Genomic DNA, 21100 nt, shown 5'->3' with positions numbered 1-21100 from the left:
GGACGGGACGGTTTTTTGGTCTGAGGATAGGAAAGCCGTCCCGTCCGTTCTCCCGGGACGAATTTCCGTCCCGGCTTCATCCAATCTCGCGGATGGGACGTTTTTTTCGTCCTGGGGCTAAAAAACCGTTCCGAGATTACGTGATAGAAAAGGGGGGGACATTTAGATAATTTAATCTGAGATTTGGATTTAATTGAAAATGTGAGGGTCCGACAGGGCTTTAAATTCAGAGGCGCGATCTGGCGCGCAGGAGTGTAGATGGAAAGATCGTTGGCCTCGTCTCGGGCGTCTTCTCTGAGATGGAAGCTTCTACGGGAGGCTCTGCAGGCGAAGAGCTCCGCTCTCCCTGCGGAAGGTGCGATTCTCATCTCTTCCTCTAGATCTTCCTCTGCGAATTTCTTCAATGTGATGGACTGATGCTTCGATCGCTACGGTTTGAATCATCTCCACGACATTTGGACTTTCCTTCTGCCTTGAAGCTGAAATCTGTCGAGTTCAGTGCGCTAAGATCGGGATTTAATCGATTCGACTGGCGAATTCGATCTTCTTCTACTTCCATTACATCTTCTTGTTCGTATTGTTGTTGGAGGACAACTGTTCTATTGAATTGGATCCGTTGCACGTTTCTAATTCTCGTCGAAGTAGAGAAACTAGAAGATGAACAAGATGACGTAATGGAAAAGTTTTCTAACTAATTTTTTTTCAAACATTTTGCGGAACAAAGTGTCCGCTTACTAGAAGGTGCGATTCTCACCTCTCCCGCCATATCTTCCTCTGCAAATTTCTTCAGTGGGAAGGACTGGTGCTTCAACCGCTACGGCTTGAATCGCCTCCACGACATTTGAACGTTCGTCTCCCTTGAGGCTGTAGATTCGCGTCGACGTTGTAATTTTTTCTATGCGCTGAGATATGTCGAGTTTAGTGCGTTAAGAGCGCGTCGACAATTGAATCGATTCGATAGGCGAATTCGATCTGCTTCTAGTTCCATTACATCTTCTAGTTGGAGGACGGCTGTTCAAATGAATTAGATCTCTAATTGGCGTGGAAGAAGATAAATTAGAAGATGAGCAAGATGATGTTAGGGAAATTTTCTACACTTCGCGGAACAGAATGTCCTCGAACTAGAAGATGAATCGTTGTCGAGCATTCTTCCGCGTTCGGTAGACAATTGATTCTAGAAGCAAATTTGGTCTATTCCTACGACATCTTCGTGCTCACGTTCAGCCGATCAGTATTAATTGGATTTGCGAGGTTCAAGACATAACTAACCATTGGCGGATTGTTTTTCAAGGTTCGGAGCCGATCAATAGAAACTTTTTAATGAAATTTTCGTCTCTTGAATATTCAATTTTTGTTGAATTTGAACCTTTCATGTTCTTTTTCTTACTGATGGCCATTCGCTCACGGCACATTAATTTGCAGACGGCTCGCCTCATAGGAATACGAATCTCGTTTCCAGAAGGACATCAAGTCACTTCAACATGATCCCCGGATTCTGTATAAGTGGGAATATCTTTGGAGATTCGGAAGTCCCGCGAGAAATTCGAAATCCAGTGAGTGAGAGGGACGTTATCATCCTCTACAAGTTGCCCTCGGAGACTTCGCCTAGCCTTTATCTGATGTGAGTGAATCTTCATATTGTCGCTGGCTAAATTTTGTTAACATGTTTCGAAATGATACTTGTCTGTGCTGACATTTCTGGAGTGGTCGAGCATTTTGAAATACAGCGAATTTTAACCTTTTGGAGTTTTCTCTCTTCTTATGGGTGTATATTTCGTTCCATTTGGTACTCATTTTGCCATTAATTCTTTTGGTATGCCCCAGCTTCCCAGAATCATTGCCAAAAAACTAATCAATCTCCACTCAGCTTGTATGCCCATGATGTCCGGTCATTTGAGATTTCAATGTCCTGAGAGCCTTGCACCCTTACAGAAATCCATTGTGCTTGTGCACAATATGATTTAATTAGTTTATGTACGTCAAATTGATGTTATGGGTCTACTGCTGTATTTTTGGGCTCATTTGTTGATGACCTTGAGCTCGACATGTGACAAGTTCTCTTCTAGAACTTGTCAAAGAAGGAAAGAGAGGGAAACTCGACTTAACAAGGCACATGCGTAGAAGCTGGCACATGCCGAATCCATTAAAAATAAGGAAGTGGCTGGGAGTGCAAGCAATCAAGATTTGATTTCGAATTAGTTCCCTTTCGGGAGGAGAGCCGTGCTAGGCTGGCTGGACTGCACTGCAACCGGAAGGGGAGGAGAGCTTCATCAGCTTCCTCCATTCTCTCTTTATCAGAAATTTTCTCTTTTCCTCATCAAGACTCGATCCAGTTACTTGATTCTTGAAATGCATTGACATTTTGAAATTCCTGATTTCTTTTTTGGTCAATCTAAACTACAATTCCTTCAGTCAATTCGGATCTGATACAGATACCTATATCAACCCTCCAGAATGAAAAAGAGGGATAGGACAGAAGCTGAGCCCTTGAAGCTGATACGTCCTGTTAATAGATCGATGACATAATGCCCTGTACTGTTTCTTTTACAGTTTAAAATAGCACTAGTGCAAACTTGTTAGAATGAAGAACCTAACCCGTGCTTTAATTACTCCGTAGTCTACTCTTATTTTTCACGTGCAGCCCCCCAGTCGAATAAAAGTTAATACCTGGTTTTACACATAAAATGGGCATTATCTGCTCACCATTTGGAGAGGTACTCGACATAAGTGGGGTTCATGGTCTCATTTTATGTATTTTTCCTTTTGTGTAATTTATTTTTTTTGTGTGTTTTGGCATGCACCGACCTGATTATAAGTAGTGAATGCTCTCTTAATTTGGATTCTCTTCAAAGTTGGATTTAATCTTTTGTTATTGGATCACTCTTGTGTATTTAAATCAAACTGCTGCAAAGTGTCTATGACTCCAGAAGATGGGCAGGTTTGAAGTGTGGCACGCTAATCTTTCAGAAATATATTGCAGGCAGAGGATGGAGAGAGGAATTGATCTCAGAGATTTCGAAATTTCTAATCGTTTCAACATTGACAACACTGGGCTTATATGTAAGCACACTTTTCCTACATCGGTCACAGCAGACCAGTATAATGGCGCTTTCCTATCATAAATTTGTTTTTTGATCCATGCGAGCTCATTTGAAAATTGTCTTTTTTTACTTGTAATTTTCTTTCTGATAATTTTGCTAAATGTCATCGATGAATTCAAAATGAAATAATTTGGTTTACTAAAATGAGATCCTACATATTTGAAATAATGTAGACTTCAGATGCTCCCTTGATCCAACAAAAAAATTTGAGCTCATTTGACCAATGTAACAGCTCTCAGACACCCCTCCTTGATCAGCTGATGTGATGAGCGGAGGGTGGAGTGCAGTAAATTGCCCTTTTGCCAGATGGCTATCTCTTTGTGATTTATGATAGGTCCTTAGAGGGACCTTATCATTACTTCTTTGCCTGAAGACCAATTGGTTCTCAATTGGGAAACTTGGAAATTGTTTTTCACTAACATCGACGTCCTGCAACGTTGCTTCATAAATCATACTTCATACTTCATACTTTAAATATCTCAGGCTGATAAACATATGCGTGAAGAGCAATTTACTGTGGGAAAGATGACGTGTATTTGAGAATTCAGCCATATCCTATGAAGACTTTAGGCAAGAGAGCATCAGAAAAACTGGTGCGGAAGTATTTTAGACCTTATGAAATTCTACAGAAAATAAGGCCCGTGGCCTATAAACTTGAATTACTTCAATAGTAGTGGAAGAGAATTTCCCAGCTTCCCAATTGGGATCTAATTGGTCTTGAGGCAGGGAAGTAATGATTAGGTCCCTCAAAGGACCTATCATACATCACAAAGAAATGATCATCTCCTCGCACGTGGGGGCTGATTTGCACGGCAAGTTCAAATAATGCGGTCGTGTTTAGTGTCTTCAAATTGAAAAGAGATATCACTATGGACGTTGGATGACTTTAGTGTCTTTCCTGGTCACTTCAAAATGAGAAACCTCAATGTTTGGAGGCAATCATCAATAGACACTATGAAGTATGAACTAGCTGTAATGGCCATTAGTGATTTTCTGGGATGACCCTGAGATATCACTATGGACAAGCTCAAACAAATGAACCCTCCTTTATGAAGAACTGTTATACCTAAACCAATAATGTTTAACTAACTGGCATGTTTCGCCAACATTGTTCAGATCCGTAAACGCAGAACTAAGAGAAGGAAACGTGTAAATAAGAGTCTTTGAGCCTGATGTTCTGACTGCTTGTGAAGCAAATAACATGCCTTAGTATCCTTGACTATGTTGGTACAGTTGACTGGAAGGCTGTCAGAGGGGAGTTTTGAGTCTTCCGGTCCACTTCTTTCTACCATGAAGTAAAGTCCACATTTCTCCTCAGTGAGAAGCTGATACGAAGTATCAAAAGGTAGAATCAATATAATTGTGCTCTCCACCAAAGTGGATAGTCTAATAATCCTGTTAATAGAAATGTAGCTAATCTCGGAGTTGATCCAGACGGCTCCTCCTCCTCGGGAGCTCCTTCTCGATCTGCGCCCCCCCCCTTCCTCTCGAGGTTGGACTCCTCCCATCCAAGCCGACAGCAGAGCCGCGACCGCAGCTCCACCCTTCCCTCTGAGAAATGAGGTTTCAAGATCAAGAATACGATATTCTGTACCTGGGAGACTCCTCTATTTATAGGTCTATGCGGGAAGTTCCCGCCCCAATTCACTTAGTCTGGTCAAACGTCCGTTGACCAGATCTGGTCCTCCTTCTTCGGTAAGTTTTGGAGTAGCGTCTATCAGAAGCCCAATCCTCCAACCCATCACCTTCTTCAAAAGAATACAGCTGTGTTCAGTGAATAATTTTTTTTGAAAGAGTGTTCAGTGAATAATAAATCATGTGTGAAAGACTTTCGCCATTGACTAACAGAAATGATGTTGGCTGGCAGGTGGGGTACATGAAAGATAGGCTCAAATTTTCCTATTCCATAACTGTTTATAACTCCATATCCATTAGCAGTGAGCACTTTTTTAAAACCGTGTACTATCTTTTTTTTTTGAAAAAGGAATGCACTCAATACATTGAATAAATAATTTCTTGTTATGGGTCATATGACCAGTTGCCCCCCGTGTCTAGAATCGAAACTTCTTTAGTTTTCTGTTGCACACCTTCAGGGAGTGATCCACATTTCCAAGGAGAACTTTTTTCCACAGGGATGCATGTATAATCAAAACATTGAGTACATAAGGTGTTGATGGATTGCGCTGCAGAAGGCACTGGTGAATTGCTGGGCAAGACTAAATGCACCTGGTCCAGCTCCTGGGGCAGTTCCTCCTCTTCTGCTGAGGCATACATGGAGGAGCGTGGGTGATTTCAAAACAAGCACAGACAGGATTTTTTGTTTTGCATGGAGTGCATTTTATGCACTTTTCTGATAATTCACGAACTGATGGAACTCGCATTGGAGGTCTGTCACTATAGGAATGCATTGATTCCAGTAACCAAGCTTGGATGAGGGAATCATCTTTAATCCAACAATCCAGTAAGGGACTGGTTGCATAAGGGGTTGGGTCAGTGAAGTGCTTCACTTTCCGAGGGCCCATTAGAATCATCTTCACATATTATGCCCATTCAAAAATATTTGGGCCTTTCAATCATAGGCTTTAGGAGTTTTAGGATGCTCTGAAACATTTTGGCGTAATCAGCTGCTGAGATAACTGGTAAGTGAGAAATCTTCGGAGTATCTTCCATTGTCAAGAATTTCTCTTGAAGCTCTTGAGTGGACCTTCATAATCTCAGGCAGAGAGACTTGAAGTCCTAGTGCTGAGATGACCACCCACAAGTAATGAGGTATGATAATTGAAGATGACTGTTGAGCATTATTTGGCCCTCTCTATGTTTGGCCCTCTCTATATTTGGCCCCTTCTATCTTTGGCCCATTAGGGCCCCCTATATAAACCCTTGTAATCACTATTCTCAAATTTAATAGAATCATTTTCTTGTTTACATGGTATCAGAGCCCTAACCCTAACCCTAATCTGGGTTCTTGGGACTCTCCTCTTCCTGCGCTCAGATCTCAGGCAGCTCTCCGGCCTGCCTGATCTCGCGCACCGCCGTTGCCCTCTGCGCTCAGCCGTCGCCCTCGCACAGCCGCAGCTACCGCACACCGCGCGCAGCATTCTTCGGCCGCGCGCAGAGCTTTTACGACCGCGCACAGCCGCGACAGCCCCGCACGCAGCCACGCACAGCCGCGCGGCGCGCGCAGCGCTGCGGCGCGCACAACCACAACAGCCACGCCGCGACGCGCTCCGCCATGCGGCTGCACACAGCGCGCCACGGCGCCCATCGCCAGCGCCGCGGTTGTCTTTGCTTGTCTTTGGCTGTCCTTAGCCTCCTGCACGCTTGTCCGGCCTGCCGTCCGTGAGCTTTGCTTCGACTGTGGGTGTTGCTTTGACTGGGCCTTCATCTGCCGTTTGTGCTGTCCAAGCCATCTCAGCACCTCTCCTTTGGCCAAATCTCAGCAATGACGAATCCTATTGCTGCTGCTGAGTCACCTGAAGCTCCGACCTCCTCGGTTACGCCAAACTCGACGCCGGCTTCGACGCCACATGCACCTGCGGCGCCTATTGAGTCGGGAAACTGGTCTTCCTCCCCAGGACCTTTCTCTTTGCCTCGGATGCCGCCAGATGGCATGTTCACTGGCTTTAATCTGTTGCAATGGCGCCAGTACGTCCAAATTACCCTAAAGGGGCGTCTCATGCGCCACCTTCTGGAAGACGGACCTCCTCGGACCGATCCGAAGTACTACGATTGGCTGGATGTCGAGGGGATTGTTCATCGTTGGCTCTTGGACAGCATTTCACCCAGCGTTAAGGGTGAATTTCTGTCCCTGGAGTCGGCTAAGGCAGTCTGGGAAGCGGCGCTTGAGAGTCACTCCAAGAAGCATAATATCGCCACTTTGTATGAATTGGTGCATCGGGCCTCCAATCTGCGGCAAGGGGACCGGACCATTATGGAGTACAGTACGGAGCTCATCTCCTTGTGGAATGAGATCGACCACTACATGCCACCGGATCCTCACTCGGTGGATCGCAAGTACACTCTTCAACTTCGGGTGTTCCAGTTCCTCATGGGACTGAACCCGGAGTATGAGTCGCTACGGGCTCAGCTAATCCATCGGGAGAAGGAGCTTACCTTCAAGGATGCTCTTCGCAGTGCCAGAATTGAAGAATCTCGCTTCCAGCAGGTGCAGACCCCGGTCACAGCACTTGTAGCTCAGTCCTCTCCGGCGCGCCCATCGGCGACGACACCACCCGGTTCTTTGCCGCGTGGTCCGACTACTCGGTCTGAGGAGTCTCCAAAGGGTGATCCCTCTCTCTTTTGCAATTATTGCAAGAAGTGGGGCCACTCCAAGGAGACGTGCTACAAGCTTCAACGGAAGCGCGTGCAACAGAGCAACCTTGCTATCGTCGCACCTTCCGTCAGCCAAGTGCCTCCTCCGGGTCAAGTGCCTATGCCATACGGACTTCTTCCCACTGGTGCCTCGCCCGCCGGCTTTACTCCGGAAGAGATGGAACGCCTCCGCCGCTTGCTTGATCCTCCAGTCGTGGGCTCATGTTCCTTGGCCCACGCAGGTATGTCCACCGTTCTTCCTCCACCCCCATCTCCTTCCGACAATCCCTCTTCATCTTCCACTTGGCTTCTTGATTCCGGTGCCACCGCTCATATGACCCTTAATCCAAGAGCTTTTGTAACGTATGAACCCGTTTCTGGATCCTCTAAAGTCAAAACGGCCTCCGGCGATCTTCTCACCGTGGCGGGTATTGGCCGTGTGGCCGTCTCTTCCTCTATGCAATTACCTAAAGTTCTCCATGTTCCACGCCTAACTCATCATCTCCTTTCCTTGTCGAATCTTGTTCGCGATTTGAATCACGATCTTACATTCTCACCTCATTCATGTTTTTATCGTGATAAGGTGTCGGGGAGGAAGATTTCCATTGCTGAGGAGCATGAGCGGCTCTATCTTGTTCGACCTTCTTCGCCTTCTTTTGCTGTTGCTGCTACGGCAGTCTCTCTTTCGGCTTCTCACGAGCGTTTGTGGCTTCTTCATCGACGTCTCGGCCATCCTTCCTTTGCTACCCTTTATCGTCTCTCTCCAAAACTTTTCCAAGGCCATTCTATGGACCGATTTGTTTGTAATGCTTGTCGAATTGCGAAACATCATCGCACTTCTTATCCTATCTCGTCTTCTCATTCTTCCACTCCTTTTTCTCTTATTCACACCGGCGTGTGGGACCTTCCCCTATTCACAGCACTTCCGGATCTCGATGGTTATGCATCTTCATTGACGACGCAACTCGTTTCACGTGGGCCTATTTCTTAAAGAATAAATCGGAGATATCCCGTGTTATTCCCCAATTCTACTCACTTGTTCAAACTCAATTCTCTACGTCCATCCATCGCTTCCACTTTGACAATGCTAAAGACTATGTTAATACCTCGTTAAGCACCTTCTTTCAAGACAAAGGCATTATCCATGAAACCTCTTGCCCATATACACCCCAACAAAATGGCGTTGCCGAACGTAAATTCCGTCACATCTTTGAAATGACTCGGAGCCTTCTCTTCCATATGCATGTACCCAAGTATCTTTGGGGGGAAGCCGTCTCCACCGCCATCCATCTCCTTAACCGCCTTCCGTCTAGAGTGCTTGATTTTTCCACACCTATTGACCGTCTTCAGCATGCCTTTCCCTCCCTCTCTCTCCGAACTAATCTTACCCCTCGTGTTTTCGGATGTGTTTGTTATGCGCCTAACCATCGCCTTGGTCGTGATAAACTTGACCCTCGTGCTGTGAAATGCGTGTTCGTTGGCTATTCCTCCATGCAAAAAGGTTATGTATGCTATCATCCACCCTCTCATCGGTTCGTCGTCACTAAAGATGCCACTTTCGATGAATTTCTCCCTTACTATTCTTCCTCTTCTCCAGAGCCACCTTCATCACCACCCTCATCCGATCCACTTGAATTCCTAATTCTCCCTCAACCATCTCCTCCGTTATCCGTCTCTCGTCCATCCTCTCCGGCCCCGCCAGTCATGTCTCCTCCAGAAGTTGTGCCTCCCGACTCGCCTCCAGAAATTGTGCCTCCCTACATCTCTCCGGCCCCCATCTCCGTCCCTCATGTGGAGCTTCCTCCTGTCCCGGCTGCTGAATTCTCCTCTTCGGCAGAACCTTCTTTGCCTCCACCACTTCCTATCCGCCGATGCCCGCCTGAAAAACGCTATGGTATTACTCTCGCTCGTCGAAGACCTCGGGTTGTTACGTCCTCTTCCGATGCCCCGCCTCAGTCGTCCTCCCCACCTCTAGAATCCTCATTAGCCGTGCTGCCCTCTTCACGTTCTTCTCCTCTCTATCCCTTAGAGGCATCTATTTCGTCTCACCGTCTCTCACCATCCTATCATGCACTTCTTACCTCACTTGATGCCACTTCCCTTCCGAAGACGGTGGACATTGCACTTTCATTTTCGCATTGGCGTCAGGCTATGGAGGAGGAGCTTCGTGCTCTTGCTCAAAATGAGACGTGGGACTTGGTTCCTCTACAGGCCGGGAAGCATCTAGTGGGTAGCCGTTGGGTTTATGCTGTGAAGCATAATTCCGACGGTTCTATTGAGAGGCACAAAGCTCGGGTTGTGGCGCAGGGGTTTACTCAGAAGCATGGCATTGATTATCAGGCGACATTTGCCCCCGTTGCCAAGCTGAATACGGTGCGGATCCTCTTGGCTCTTGCTGCGGATCGTGGCTGGACTTTGCAGCAATATGATGTGAAGAATGCTTTTCTGCATGGCGATTTGACTGAGGAGATCTACATGGCATTACCTCCAGGCTATACTTCTTTAGTGCCGTCTCCGAAGTCTGTTGTCTGCCTGAAGAAAGCACTATATGGCTTGAAGCAATCTCCTCGAGCGTGGTTTGGTCGTTTCACGACGGCCATGAAGCGCCGTGGCTATCATCAGTGTAATGGAGATCACACCCTCTTCTATCGCCATTCCACGTCAGGGGGAGTAGCTATTCTGCTTGTGTACGTGGATGACATCATTATTACGGGTGATGATACGACGACCATTACTGAGCTGGCCATGTATCTCTCGTCGGAGTTTGCTATTCGCCATCTTGGCCCGTTGAGGTATTTTCTTGGCATATAGGTGGCATATTCTTGGCGGGATTTTTATTTGTCAGAGAAAGTATACGGTGGATCTTCTCTGCGAGCTTGGAAAGGAGGATTCCAAGCCTATTTCGACACCGATTGATGCGAACCATCGACTCGGTGCCGACGAGAATGAGGAGCTTGCTGAGCCCGGACAATATAGAAGACTTGTGGGCAAACTGATTTATCTCACCCACACTCGTCCAGACATTGCTTACTCAGTGGGTGTTCTGAGTCAATTTATGCAGACTCCTCGCAAGAGTCATCTTCATGCTGCTCATCGTCTCCTCCGGTTTCTGAAGGGCACCATTGGTCGTGGACTACTGTTTCGTCGTCATACAGGCATGCGTCTAGAAGTCTACACTGATGCTGATTATGCAGGCTCTGTCGTCGACCGACGGTCCACATCGGGCTATTGCACCTTCTTGGGCGGCAACTTGATTACGTGGAGGAGTAAGAAGCAGAAGGTGGTCTCCCGCTCGAGTGCTGAAGCAGAGTTCCGTGCTCTGGCGCATGGTCTTTGCGAAGCACTTTGGATTACCAAGCTCCTCCGGGAACTACGGTGTCCAGTTAGCTCTCCTGTCCAGCTGTTCTGCGACAACAAATCGGCGATTAGCATTGCTCATGATCCCGTTCAGCATGACTGTACAAAGCACATCGAGATTGATCGTCATTTCATCAAAGAGAAGCTTGAATCGGGAAATTTTTGCACGCCATATGTTCCGTCCGCTGAACAGCTAGCAGATATCTTCACCAAAGGGCTTCATGCTCCTCGGTTTGAAGAGCTCTGTTCCAAGCTGGGTGTGGAAAACATCCACGCTCCAGCTTGAGGGGGAGTGTTGAGCATTATTTGGCATTCTCTATGTTTGGCCCTCTCTATATTTGGCCCCTTCTATCTTTGGCCCATTAGGGCCCCCTATATAAACCCTTGTAATCACTATTCTCAAATTTAATAGAATCATTTTCTTGTTTACAATGACCAACCGCAGAAGCTTTCACATCATGCGATCAAGGCTGAGCACAGGTTACAAATCCTACTGGCTGCTGACTATCATGTCCCAGTGTCTAGAGAATGCACACCTATGGTGTCTCTGATAGCTTGAAAGAAGTTAGGGAAATGTTCACAGCACTGTCATCAATTCAGGCACAGCAAGACCAATGACAAGAAGCAGCAGCAGAAACCCACTTGAGCGCAGACAATCGTAGAAAGAAGTCGAGAGAAGATGATGCAGTAGAAATAAAAATAAGGTGGGAAACCCCCCTATCTTCAATTCGGGCGCTGAGTCCCCTGTTTAAATTTAAATATTGGGTCTTATCAGGCCTGAACCTGATACCAATAGCAACGGTCAACTCTAATGGTAAAGAGAACACGAAAGGACACAAACCTAACTACAGAGTTGTAAGGATTATCTATTTTATGGGATAACCTATCACTCTTTACAATTCTGTCTCAAACAAGTGTGCCCTTATTCCTCTAATTTTCCGGAGAATTTCATGGTGCAAAGATAGGTGAACGTGGATGTATTTTGAAGACCCATAAACAAGTCGCCAACAAGCCTACTCAACAGGTACGGAGAAATGCATCAAAACTTATGTTTCACGATGTTAGATTTGTCAATGGAACAATAACTACACTGCCCCTGGTGATTTGCTGCTCCATGTATGCCAAAGTTCCTGACCAAATTTGGGGAGATGGTTCCTGGATTTTGTAGAGAGACGACCTGATTCATATGGCTTTGACTCTATTCTGATGGTTGTAGAGAGATTGATTAAATATTCCCATTATATTGCTGTTTAGCACCTTTTTTCAGCCCCTGTCATTCCTGACCTTTTTACAAAAGAGACTGTTTGATCCTATGGCTTACCAAGATATATTATCTCAGATAGAGACACTCTCTTTACGAGCAGTTTCAGGAGATCATTACACCAAATCTGATGTACTGAAATCAAGATGAGCTCCTCTTTTTACCCTTACATGGATGGCTAAACAGAGGTCATTAAGAGAAGTCTGGAACACAATATAAGATGCTTTGCTTCCCAATGCCCAGCGCAACAGAATAAGTGGCTCCTTTTGACGGAATACAGGTATTAGAGTTTCCTGTATAAAACCATTGTCTGGATGAGATTACGGGTTCTGAAACTTTCCAAGTAATGGTTAACGTCGGGCGCCTATTCTGATATGGACTAGTAGCTGAAAGAAGGAAGCATATTTGCATCTAAGCGTTGACAAATTGCATCAGACGAGACAATCAGTGTAAATTGTCTAAAATAGCCCACATTCCTCTTAAAGATACCAAGGGTAACAGTTGCTTGCTTCCATAATCCAAGGATCAACCCACAATCAAAAGCCATGGACTGTCTCTGATACCATGTCATTCTTAGGATGCTGCCAGGTCACACAAAAGGGCTCCTTGAAACACAATACCTCATTAATGACAAGACACCTGTTGAAGTACTGGTTACAGTTGTAACGGGCAGACCTATTAGACACTAAGTCAATACCCATTAACTGATCCAGTTTATTAGTCAGATTCACCTAAGGGTAAAAATGTAATATAGGGAACTTAAACGTTAGGGAAGTAAAAACTATAAAGTTGCAAAAAAACAAACATAAGAAAACCACGACTATCTAAAATCCTAAAGAAAAATTCCTTATTTTCAAGTCTTTTTCCTATCATGACCGTCAGTTCAGCTCTTCTTCAGAAAACTGTTGTTTCAATCATCTCTGATACAACTCATTTGATCGTCACTCCAGATTTCTTGCAATACCATAATATCCATGTCGGTCATATTGTGACAGGTTCCTGGCCTTCTGAAGATGTTCTAGCTTACTTCTGCTTGAAGAAAAAACACATGTTCAGGTCTGGTAACCTTTCCTTTACTTCGCTCTTCTTAAAGAATAGTATTGCCAAAACATGACTTTGATTTATTTGAGCATTTTTATCAATAAAACTTATTAAATTATTATCAGTGGGAAGAAAGTGATCGAGCTGGGCTCGGGTTATGGGCTAGCAGGTTTGACTATTGCCGTGGGTACAGATGCATGCGAGGTGATCATATCAGATGGAAATCCACAAGTTGTTGACTGTATCCTCCAGACGACCTGTTACACACTTCTTTTGCTCACAATTCCCTTTATTTTTGCTATTTATCGGCTTCTCATAAACATTCAGACCTTCGCCACAATATCAAAAACAACAAAAAATCATTTGGTGACACAAAAGCCACTGCAGTGGAGCTGCATTGGGATCAAGAGCTACCCCAATCCCTGCTTCACTCCTTCGATTTAGTAATTGCCAGCGATTGGTATGTCGATCCAATATTTTGTCTCATCCTCTGTTTTTCCCCTCTCTTCCGAAATCAAAACTAAGAATTCAGTTTCTAATTCCCTGTGGAGATGATCCTTACTTGAAAATAAACTATTTTTTACTAGATTCAAGTATTTATTGTCCTAAACCTTAATTTTTCAATCTACGTCATTGCCTTGACTGGTGGGAACCCACTTGTTGCAGCACGTTCTTCAAGGAATACCACGAGGCACTTGCGGTGACTTTGAAATCTCTGCTTAGAACATCCGAGGGCTCGGCAGCATTGGTTCTAAGTCCCAGGAGAGGCGATTCTATTGACAAGTTCTTGGCTAGAGTTAATGCCATCGGCCTCAGCTCTGAGATTGTCGAGAATTATGACCCGGAGGTCTGGCGGCGGCACATCCAGTTTCTGAACGGCGAGGATCAATCCTGGCCCAACTACGACAAAGATCACTGCTACCCTTTGCTCATCACCCTCTTTCCCTCCACATTCCCAGGTACTCAATTTTTTCTTTGAGGAATAATTATCAATGCCAATTTGATAATTATGACGGTTAATTTATAATTTCTAATGATTTTCCATTCGTAGTCCAAGAAAGTGACATGTTTCTACAATTACCTCGTTTTATTGAGTAAATTACCATTAGAAAATTTTACGTGTGACTTTTTCATAATTGGCTTATTTTTTCGCTTGAAAATCGTCCAATCAAAAAATGTTAATTCATTGTTTTCTCTTCTTTCTCAGAAACTCTATCCAATGATCTTAAATCAAAATCAAAATCAAAATCACCATTCAAATCAACTTCAACACCATCTCCCACGTCAGATAATTGTAGGATCTCGAGATGACACCAGTAAAACGCGGGGTCTTCTTTTTCTACCTTATAACAATCAAGATTTCTATTCATTGTTAATTTGATGTTGAATATGATTTGATCCATCTGATTAAAAATGCTCCCAAGAAAATCTGATGGAGACGGAAAAGTCTCTATCAAATTTCATCTCACCTTGAGGTAAAAAAACAAGTTGCGATTATTTTCATACTTTTAGAAAGTTGATCAGAAAAAAGACTGCCGGTTCGCACAACTTTTCGATAATGTCGGTTTATTTTTTCCCTAAGAAATGTACCATCAGACCGGATAAGATTCCTTTCTCTCACTAAATACATGCCACAATCGCCTACTTTTCACCGACATCTTTTTGTTAACGGCGAGTAAACTTGCTTTTTCTCTCTCTAGATGACTTGTCGTCCACGTCAGATCCGACGTGGATTCCAAGGTGGACAGTAACTGCGACGTCTCTGTCAGAGAATTTAATATTGCCCGAAAAATATCGCCCGAACAGTGCGGCTTCCGAGAAGGATTTTTCCCAACGGCTATAAATGCCGAGGGAAGAAAGATACAAGATATTTACAACGGCCAAATGATCCTAACCGTTCATGGCTTCATCCTGATCCGTCCACCGCCCAACGTTCCTCTCGCGGCAATCGAGGAAGAGGAAAAACCGACCGTCTGCTAATAAATACTGACGGAAATACCCCAGACGCTGGTATGATGACTTTCTCATACTCAGCAAGTCCGGCAGAAAATAAAAAAATATCTCAGGCAAAGAATTAAAAACAAGATTCTATAGGAGGAGGCCCACCGCCGCGACGGCAAGGATCGCGGCGGGATTTGACAGTTGACCGGCGGCGCCGCTGGCTTTGACCAGCGCGCCGCCGCGGGGTAGCGGCGCCGCCTGGGGGTTCTCCTCGGAGGACTTCTGCCCGGCGGTGGTCGGGCAGAAGGTGACGAGGTAACTTGTACCCGCGGGGCAGGTGAAGGTGCTGGTACCGTCGTCGTAGGCGTAGCTGTAGGCTCTGGGGCAGGCGTTCTTGAAGAACTGGGAGTAGGCGGTGGGGCGACACGTGTCGGGGGTAGCGTAAGCCCCGCTGCAGCAGAACTCTGGCTTCCCGAAGGCCTCGCAGGCGCTGCGGCAGGCGACGCCGTCGCCGGCCGCGTCGGCGAGCTTGAGCTCGGCCGGGCAGGCGCCGTTGAGGTCGACCAGGCAGCCCGTCGCCACGCACGTGCCGGCGCCGCCGCCCCGCGGGACGACGAGGACGGGAAGGTTGTACCCGTCAACGAGGCTGACGTCATAGAAGTCGAGCCCGCCGGCGCCGTTTAGGGTGAACTCGGCGAGCGTGGCGGGCGGCGCGGCGCCGCTGCCGGCGCAGTCCACCGAGCCGGAGCCGCAGTCGCCGGTGCGGCAGGCGAACCTGCCGGCCGAGTCGGTGGCGCAGAGGGTCCGCGCCCAGAACCGCCCCGACCAGCCCGCCGGCGCGGCCACCGTGGTCGACTCCCCCTTTTCCAGCGCGAACCCCGTCGTGGCCAGCGCCGGCGACCCCGCGCTCGCCAGTATCCCCGGCCACACCGTGTGCTCGCAGTTGTTCGTAAACGTAAACGTCGCCCCCCTCGCCCCTGAAATCAATAATCAATAAAACTAAATCTCCCTTAAAACCCCCCCAAAACCCCCCTTCTTCTCAGTTCTTACCTGAAATCAGCACCAAGAACACCACCCAGATCGCCATCGATAGAGAGAGAGAGACTGACTGTTTGAGAAATCTCCCCCTCCCTCTCTCTCTATGCTGTTGAGAAGAACTCAGGAGAAGGGTATTTATAGAGGGGAACACCGACTTTAATAATGAAAAAAGAGAGAATTTCAGTTGTATGTTTCTTTTTTTTCAGTTTTTGAAATTCCCGGAACTCGCGTCATGTCGGTTAATGGGCCCCCCAGTGGGCCCGGGCTCCCCCTTTAGCCGCCGTGTTTGACCGCCTTGAGAAAGTCAACGTCTTATTTCGTTGACCCGATGGGGAATAGGAGAAAAGTCAATGATTAAATGCGGTCCGACCGTCGGCAGCCAAGCGGCGTAGGAACCGGGCGAGAGAGTTCTTGGCCTTGGATAGCTCCGATCCTGGCCCTTGTTCTTCCTGTTCATCTTCTTCTTTTTTCTTGTTTTTTGTCCCGCTTTGGATGGCTTGCACTCGACGGACTAGTCTGCGCAGTTCCTGCGGCGATGGATTTTGAACCCAAGTTAAGTCGATGAAGATGAGGTCAACTCTTTTATTGTTTTTTATTGGTTAAAAAATGGTGCATCGAAGTCAACGTTGGAATTGAATCTGAATACCTGGCGGTCAAAATCTGCGCTGTTTATCGAGTAAACTTCGTTTACGATTGATGAATCCTTGCTGATCAGCCCCTCCAGCCATTTCTCAGATGTGATGAGTACCTCTTCGTCAACCTGGAAAGATACAGATATTTACATGAAATGTGTAAATATAATCACGATTTGGTTTCATAGAGCCAGGTATTTTAAGTGATGATTAACGCCCACATCGTCTTCGTCGTCGTCATCATCGTCGTCGTCATCGTCGCCGTCTTCGTCATCCTCTTCGTCGTCTGATTCAACATCAACAACAGTTTTTTCCTGACCATGTAGAAACTGTATTTTGCTGAAGTCGCCATCTTTTGTAGCCTGAATCAACTCATCCATCAATTCAGGTTGCGCGTTCCTCAATAATTTTGCTGCGAGAGAACACCCCCCCACATCAGCTCAATAATTCAGATTAAAAAATGAAAAGAAATCTTCATCAGAGAGTCTGCACTCTGGTTAATAATTTATTAAAAATTATACTCTAAATAGAAGAACAAGAATAAATGATGGGTCTCCTCATTATTTCATAGCTGAGAGAGATACAAGATCAATAAACAACATAAAACGTCGAACTACAAAAGATAAATTCGCTAGATTTCCACCTATGTAGCCGAACTGCCTCCTCTTTCCTTCTCTCACATCGGGGCCCAATTTCTGCAAAAGAAAAGAAATTCAATCAAAACGCGAAGATCAACCAACAGAATAAGCAGATTAATCAACAAAACGGAGCAAAATCGAGCACCTTGACCAGCATAATAGCATCAAAAACCTCATCATCAACGGAAGCGATCCTACGAGAGAAAATAAAAAAAAACGAGATCAAAAGAGTTCACAAGAGTTCAGGGCAAATTGATATAGCAATCAAAAGGGAAAAACACTTGAGGATTCGCTTGATCTGCCCGGGAGAGAATTTCGCAAGATCCATCCCCCATTTCGCAGAACGCCGAGCTTCCCGCTTCTTCTGATTCCGGCTCTTCTTCTGGGAACCCTCTTCCTGACCGTACTCGAAGTCCTCTTCTAAGAAGGCGCTGTCCGCGTACGGCGCGATTCCTTCCAACCTGGATGGGCTCCTCCCGCGGGAAGAAGTGAAATCAGCGAAGGACGAGAATGCGAAAGAAGAAGAACAAGAAGAACAGCCGCCGAATCCATGAGAAGAGGAATTGTGGAGGGGTTTCGAAAGGTAGGAGGAAGGAGATGAAGTTAAGGCCGCGAATTTCGCGGCAATGGAGGATATGTAACGATGGGAGGAGACGGCAGCGGCGGCCTTCGGCCAGTGGCGGAGCGGCGTCGCCATACTCGCCATCGCCAGGCCAAAACAAAGCTCTGAAGTCTGAACAGTCTTCCCTTACCCGCTTAACCTGGATAATACCCAAATGGGCTTTTCAGACCAATTGCTGTTCAGACCCATTATTTATTTATTATTCATTTTTTTATGGGTTAATATCACGGTACAGCCCAAACCAGGTCTAAAGTCGGCGAGGTAACCTTAGCTTTTTTTTTTGGTACGGTGTATCCCAAACTCACTAAGTCGTCTGCGATATATCCTGTTGATGACGTGGAGTCCATCGTGGCTGCCAGTTGGATCTCCGGCCAGATTTTGACCTGGCGGAACCCACCTGGCAGCCACGCTGGATTCCACGTCATCACCGGGATATGTCGACCTGCCAAGGGTTTTCTGATAAGAGAGAGAGGGGCATTCTAGAGAGAGAGAGAGAAGCAGCCAAGAGATAGAGAGAGGTTCTAGAGAGAGAAAGAGAGGTGTTCTAGAGAGAGAGGCATTTTGTAGAGAGAGAAAGGGAGGGAGAGAGAGAGAGGCGCTCTAGAGAGATCCGACCTCTCTCTCTCTAGAAAGAGAGGTGTTCTAGAGAGAGAGGCGTTCTGCCGGACTTCGGTCGGGTCTCTCTCCCTTTCTCTCTCTACAAAATGCCTCTCTCTCTAGAACACCTCTCTTTCTCCCTCTAGAACCTCTCTCTCCTTCTCTCTCTCTCTAGAATGCCCTCTCTCTCTTATCGAAAAACATTTGGTAGGTCGACATATCCCGATGATGACGTGGAACCCAGCGTGGCTGCCAGGTGGGTTCCGCCAGGTCAAAATCTGGCCGGAGATCCACCTGGCAGCCACGATGGACTCCACGTCATCACCAGGATATATCGCAGACGACTTAGTGAGTTTGGGATATATCGTACCAAAAAAAAAAGCTAAGGTTAGCTCGCAGACTTTCGACCTGGTTTGGGCTGTACCGTGATATTAACCCTTTTTTATCGGCAAAAAACACAGTGCCACATATGAGCAACCCGTAGGGTTGTGCCCGTAGACCTATCCAGCCGTGCCCTGGATGCCACCCAGGGATATGTTCAGGCCCATTATAATTGAACCGTTAGGCCCATTAGGGTTCGGCATGGTTGGGGTCCTTGGGTTCGGGGATTTGACCTGATCGATCCGGTATCGGTCTAGCCGGGTGGATCTAACGTGGCCGTGGGCTCCACCAAAACGATCATTACGATGGTCAGGTTTGAATTTTTTAACCACCCTTGTGTGAGAGGGTCATCCCGCTGTGCTTTCGTTCGTTGGCTGCTCAAGGGCTGGGCTGGAACGATTGGGTGGTTATAAAATCCAAAATGGGAGTGTTTATCCAGTGTAGTGAGGACATTAGGAAAGATAGATAGAAGAAGAGGGTTAAGAAGATGAAGAATCCAAATAGAGAGAGGGAGTGACGAGGAACAGATCAGAATGAGATAATGGAAAATGAGATAGAGGAACTCAGGAGATTGTTATCATCAGCAACAGGAAAATGGGTCTAATAAGGTTCCTGCATATGAGATGATGAGGATGTACGGCTGAGGAAGGTGGATGATTGGGTAGATAGTGGATGAAGTTAGGGAATCTGGGTTTTTTTCTTTGGTAGATCAAAAAGAAGGAATTATGTGCCTTTAGGACTTAGATACCATAGCCAGTTTATCCAGGTTATGCGATGAGGGTCCTGATCGATCACTCAAAACTCCACCTTTTGGACGATAGTGCTCGAATCCTTTTTTTTCTCTGTCACCTTCACACCTCACTAGATACCCTAGCCACTAAGAATTTGACTCACAAGTTATCCAAAATCATGGTTTGTCTATCTAAGCATGGTCATGATGCCCTATAAATGCCAAACTTCCCTAGAAATACATTTAATATTAAGGAGGAAAAAGGTTCCCTAAAGTGGGATTATTATTTCTAACAAACTTCATGAGACATATGTTGGGTTCTAGAACCTTGATGTGGATGAAACTAGGTACGATTTGCAGGAAAAAACTTAAAGCAAAATTGTGACAACATCAACAAAAACCATGAAATGAATCACCCGGTCATTGATTGCATTTGTGATTTCTTTGATTGTCGAGCAATTCATGTAGAGCTACTCATGTGTACAGCCTCTAGACATACCCACACAGTCCTCAGTATGCAGAATATCCTCCTTCACCTTGATGAGCACACATGAGCAGCTCCACACGACTCGCTCGAGGATCGAATAAATAACGGATGCAATCTGTGTCTTAGTGATTAAATTTATTATTTTGTTGATATTGTTTCCATTTTTTTGCAAGTCTTATGCTTTAGGAATCATTTTTTTTCATCTATATCAAGGCCACATAACCCCACAAAAACATGAAATAGTCTTGCCAATATGTAAAATGTTTCTTCTTTTGAGTACTTCATTTTGACATGTGTTTTATGAACATAAAATAATTAAATATCGTGATATTCATATAAACTAATTAACATCAAGAAGACGATTATACCAGTTAGTAAAAGGTATTTATTCAAAATGAGCTCTGCCCTTTTGATAACATGATAAATGCATGTATATTTTCATACATTTTAGATGTTTTTTGTATTATTAATTTAGAATTTACCATGTTATCACTTGAATTAACTAAATATTTATGCACTAGCTATAAATTCTATTTTTTGCACATTATGATTATTTTTTACTAAACTCCTTGAATTCATTGAAGTCAAGTATTTGTAGTACTGATGAGCATTCTATAGTTTCACATGTGCAGAAATTTACAAGAGTGAGAAGATGATAACTCTTAAAAAGTTGGAGAATTTTTGGGAGCTTAGTGATTCTACAAAAAGGGTTGAAAGGATCAAGTGGAGTTGTTGATCTTCAAAAGAGAAATCTGAGGAAGATGGGCCACTTCTTGACCTGCCCATTGGGCTCTCAAAAGCCTTATAAAGAAAGAAGCGAAAGATTACAATGGGAAGCTCTCAATCAATGGAGAAAAAGAGGCAAAATGGCAAGAAAAGAGAATAGAAAATGCTCAAAGGGGTAATTTACTAATTCTCCCATGTATAAATAGAATTTCTCTCCCTCATTTCCCCTCATTCTGG

General features: G+C 45.4%; 3 protein-coding genes across 3 annotated transcripts; 1 reads left to right on the top strand and 2 right to left on the bottom strand.

The window, feature by feature from the left end:
• The first annotated feature begins 224 nt into the window (after positions 1 to 224).
• On the top strand, positions 225 to 14115 carry LOC144716899 (S-adenosyl-L-methionine-dependent methyltransferases superfamily protein). The gene is made up of 7 exons (XM_078592168.1): positions 225 to 355; positions 1423 to 1621; positions 2981 to 3060; positions 13026 to 13086; positions 13197 to 13312; positions 13399 to 13531; positions 13738 to 14115. The coding sequence occupies exons 1-7, from the start codon at positions 259 to 261 to the stop codon at positions 14048 to 14050; spliced, it is 999 nt and encodes a 332-aa protein (XP_078448294.1). The 5' UTR covers positions 225 to 258; the 3' UTR covers positions 14051 to 14115.
• Positions 14116 to 15027: 912 nt separating this feature from the next.
• Positions 15028 to 16197, bottom strand: LOC144716900 (thaumatin-like protein 1). Its single transcript, XM_078592169.1, has 2 exons — positions 16063 to 16197; positions 15028 to 15989 (listed from the first exon to the last, which is right to left on the bottom strand). Exons 1-2 carry the CDS (start codon positions 16097 to 16099, stop codon positions 15160 to 15162), a joined length of 867 nt encoding a protein of 288 aa, XP_078448295.1. The 5' UTR covers positions 16100 to 16197; the 3' UTR covers positions 15028 to 15159.
• On the bottom strand, positions 16185 to 18076 carry LOC144716898 (kinesin-like protein). Its single transcript, XM_078592167.1, has 6 exons — positions 17602 to 18076; positions 17466 to 17514; positions 17326 to 17377; positions 16904 to 17094; positions 16697 to 16810; positions 16185 to 16577 (listed from the first exon to the last, which is right to left on the bottom strand). The coding sequence occupies exons 1-6, from the start codon at positions 18024 to 18026 to the stop codon at positions 16398 to 16400; spliced, it is 1011 nt and encodes a 336-aa protein (XP_078448293.1). The 5' UTR covers positions 18027 to 18076; the 3' UTR covers positions 16185 to 16397.
• Between the last annotated feature and the right edge of the window lie 3024 nt (positions 18077 to 21100).

The sequence above is a fragment of the Wolffia australiana genome, chromosome 2 (assembly GCF_029677425.1).
Source record: "Wolffia australiana isolate 7733 chromosome 2, ASM2967742v1".
NCBI classification, from domain to species: domain Eukaryota; kingdom Viridiplantae; phylum Streptophyta; class Magnoliopsida; order Alismatales; family Araceae; genus Wolffia; species Wolffia australiana.
The sequence above is the reverse complement of the archived record's forward strand: the minus strand, read 5'-3'. Positions and strand labels throughout refer to the sequence as shown.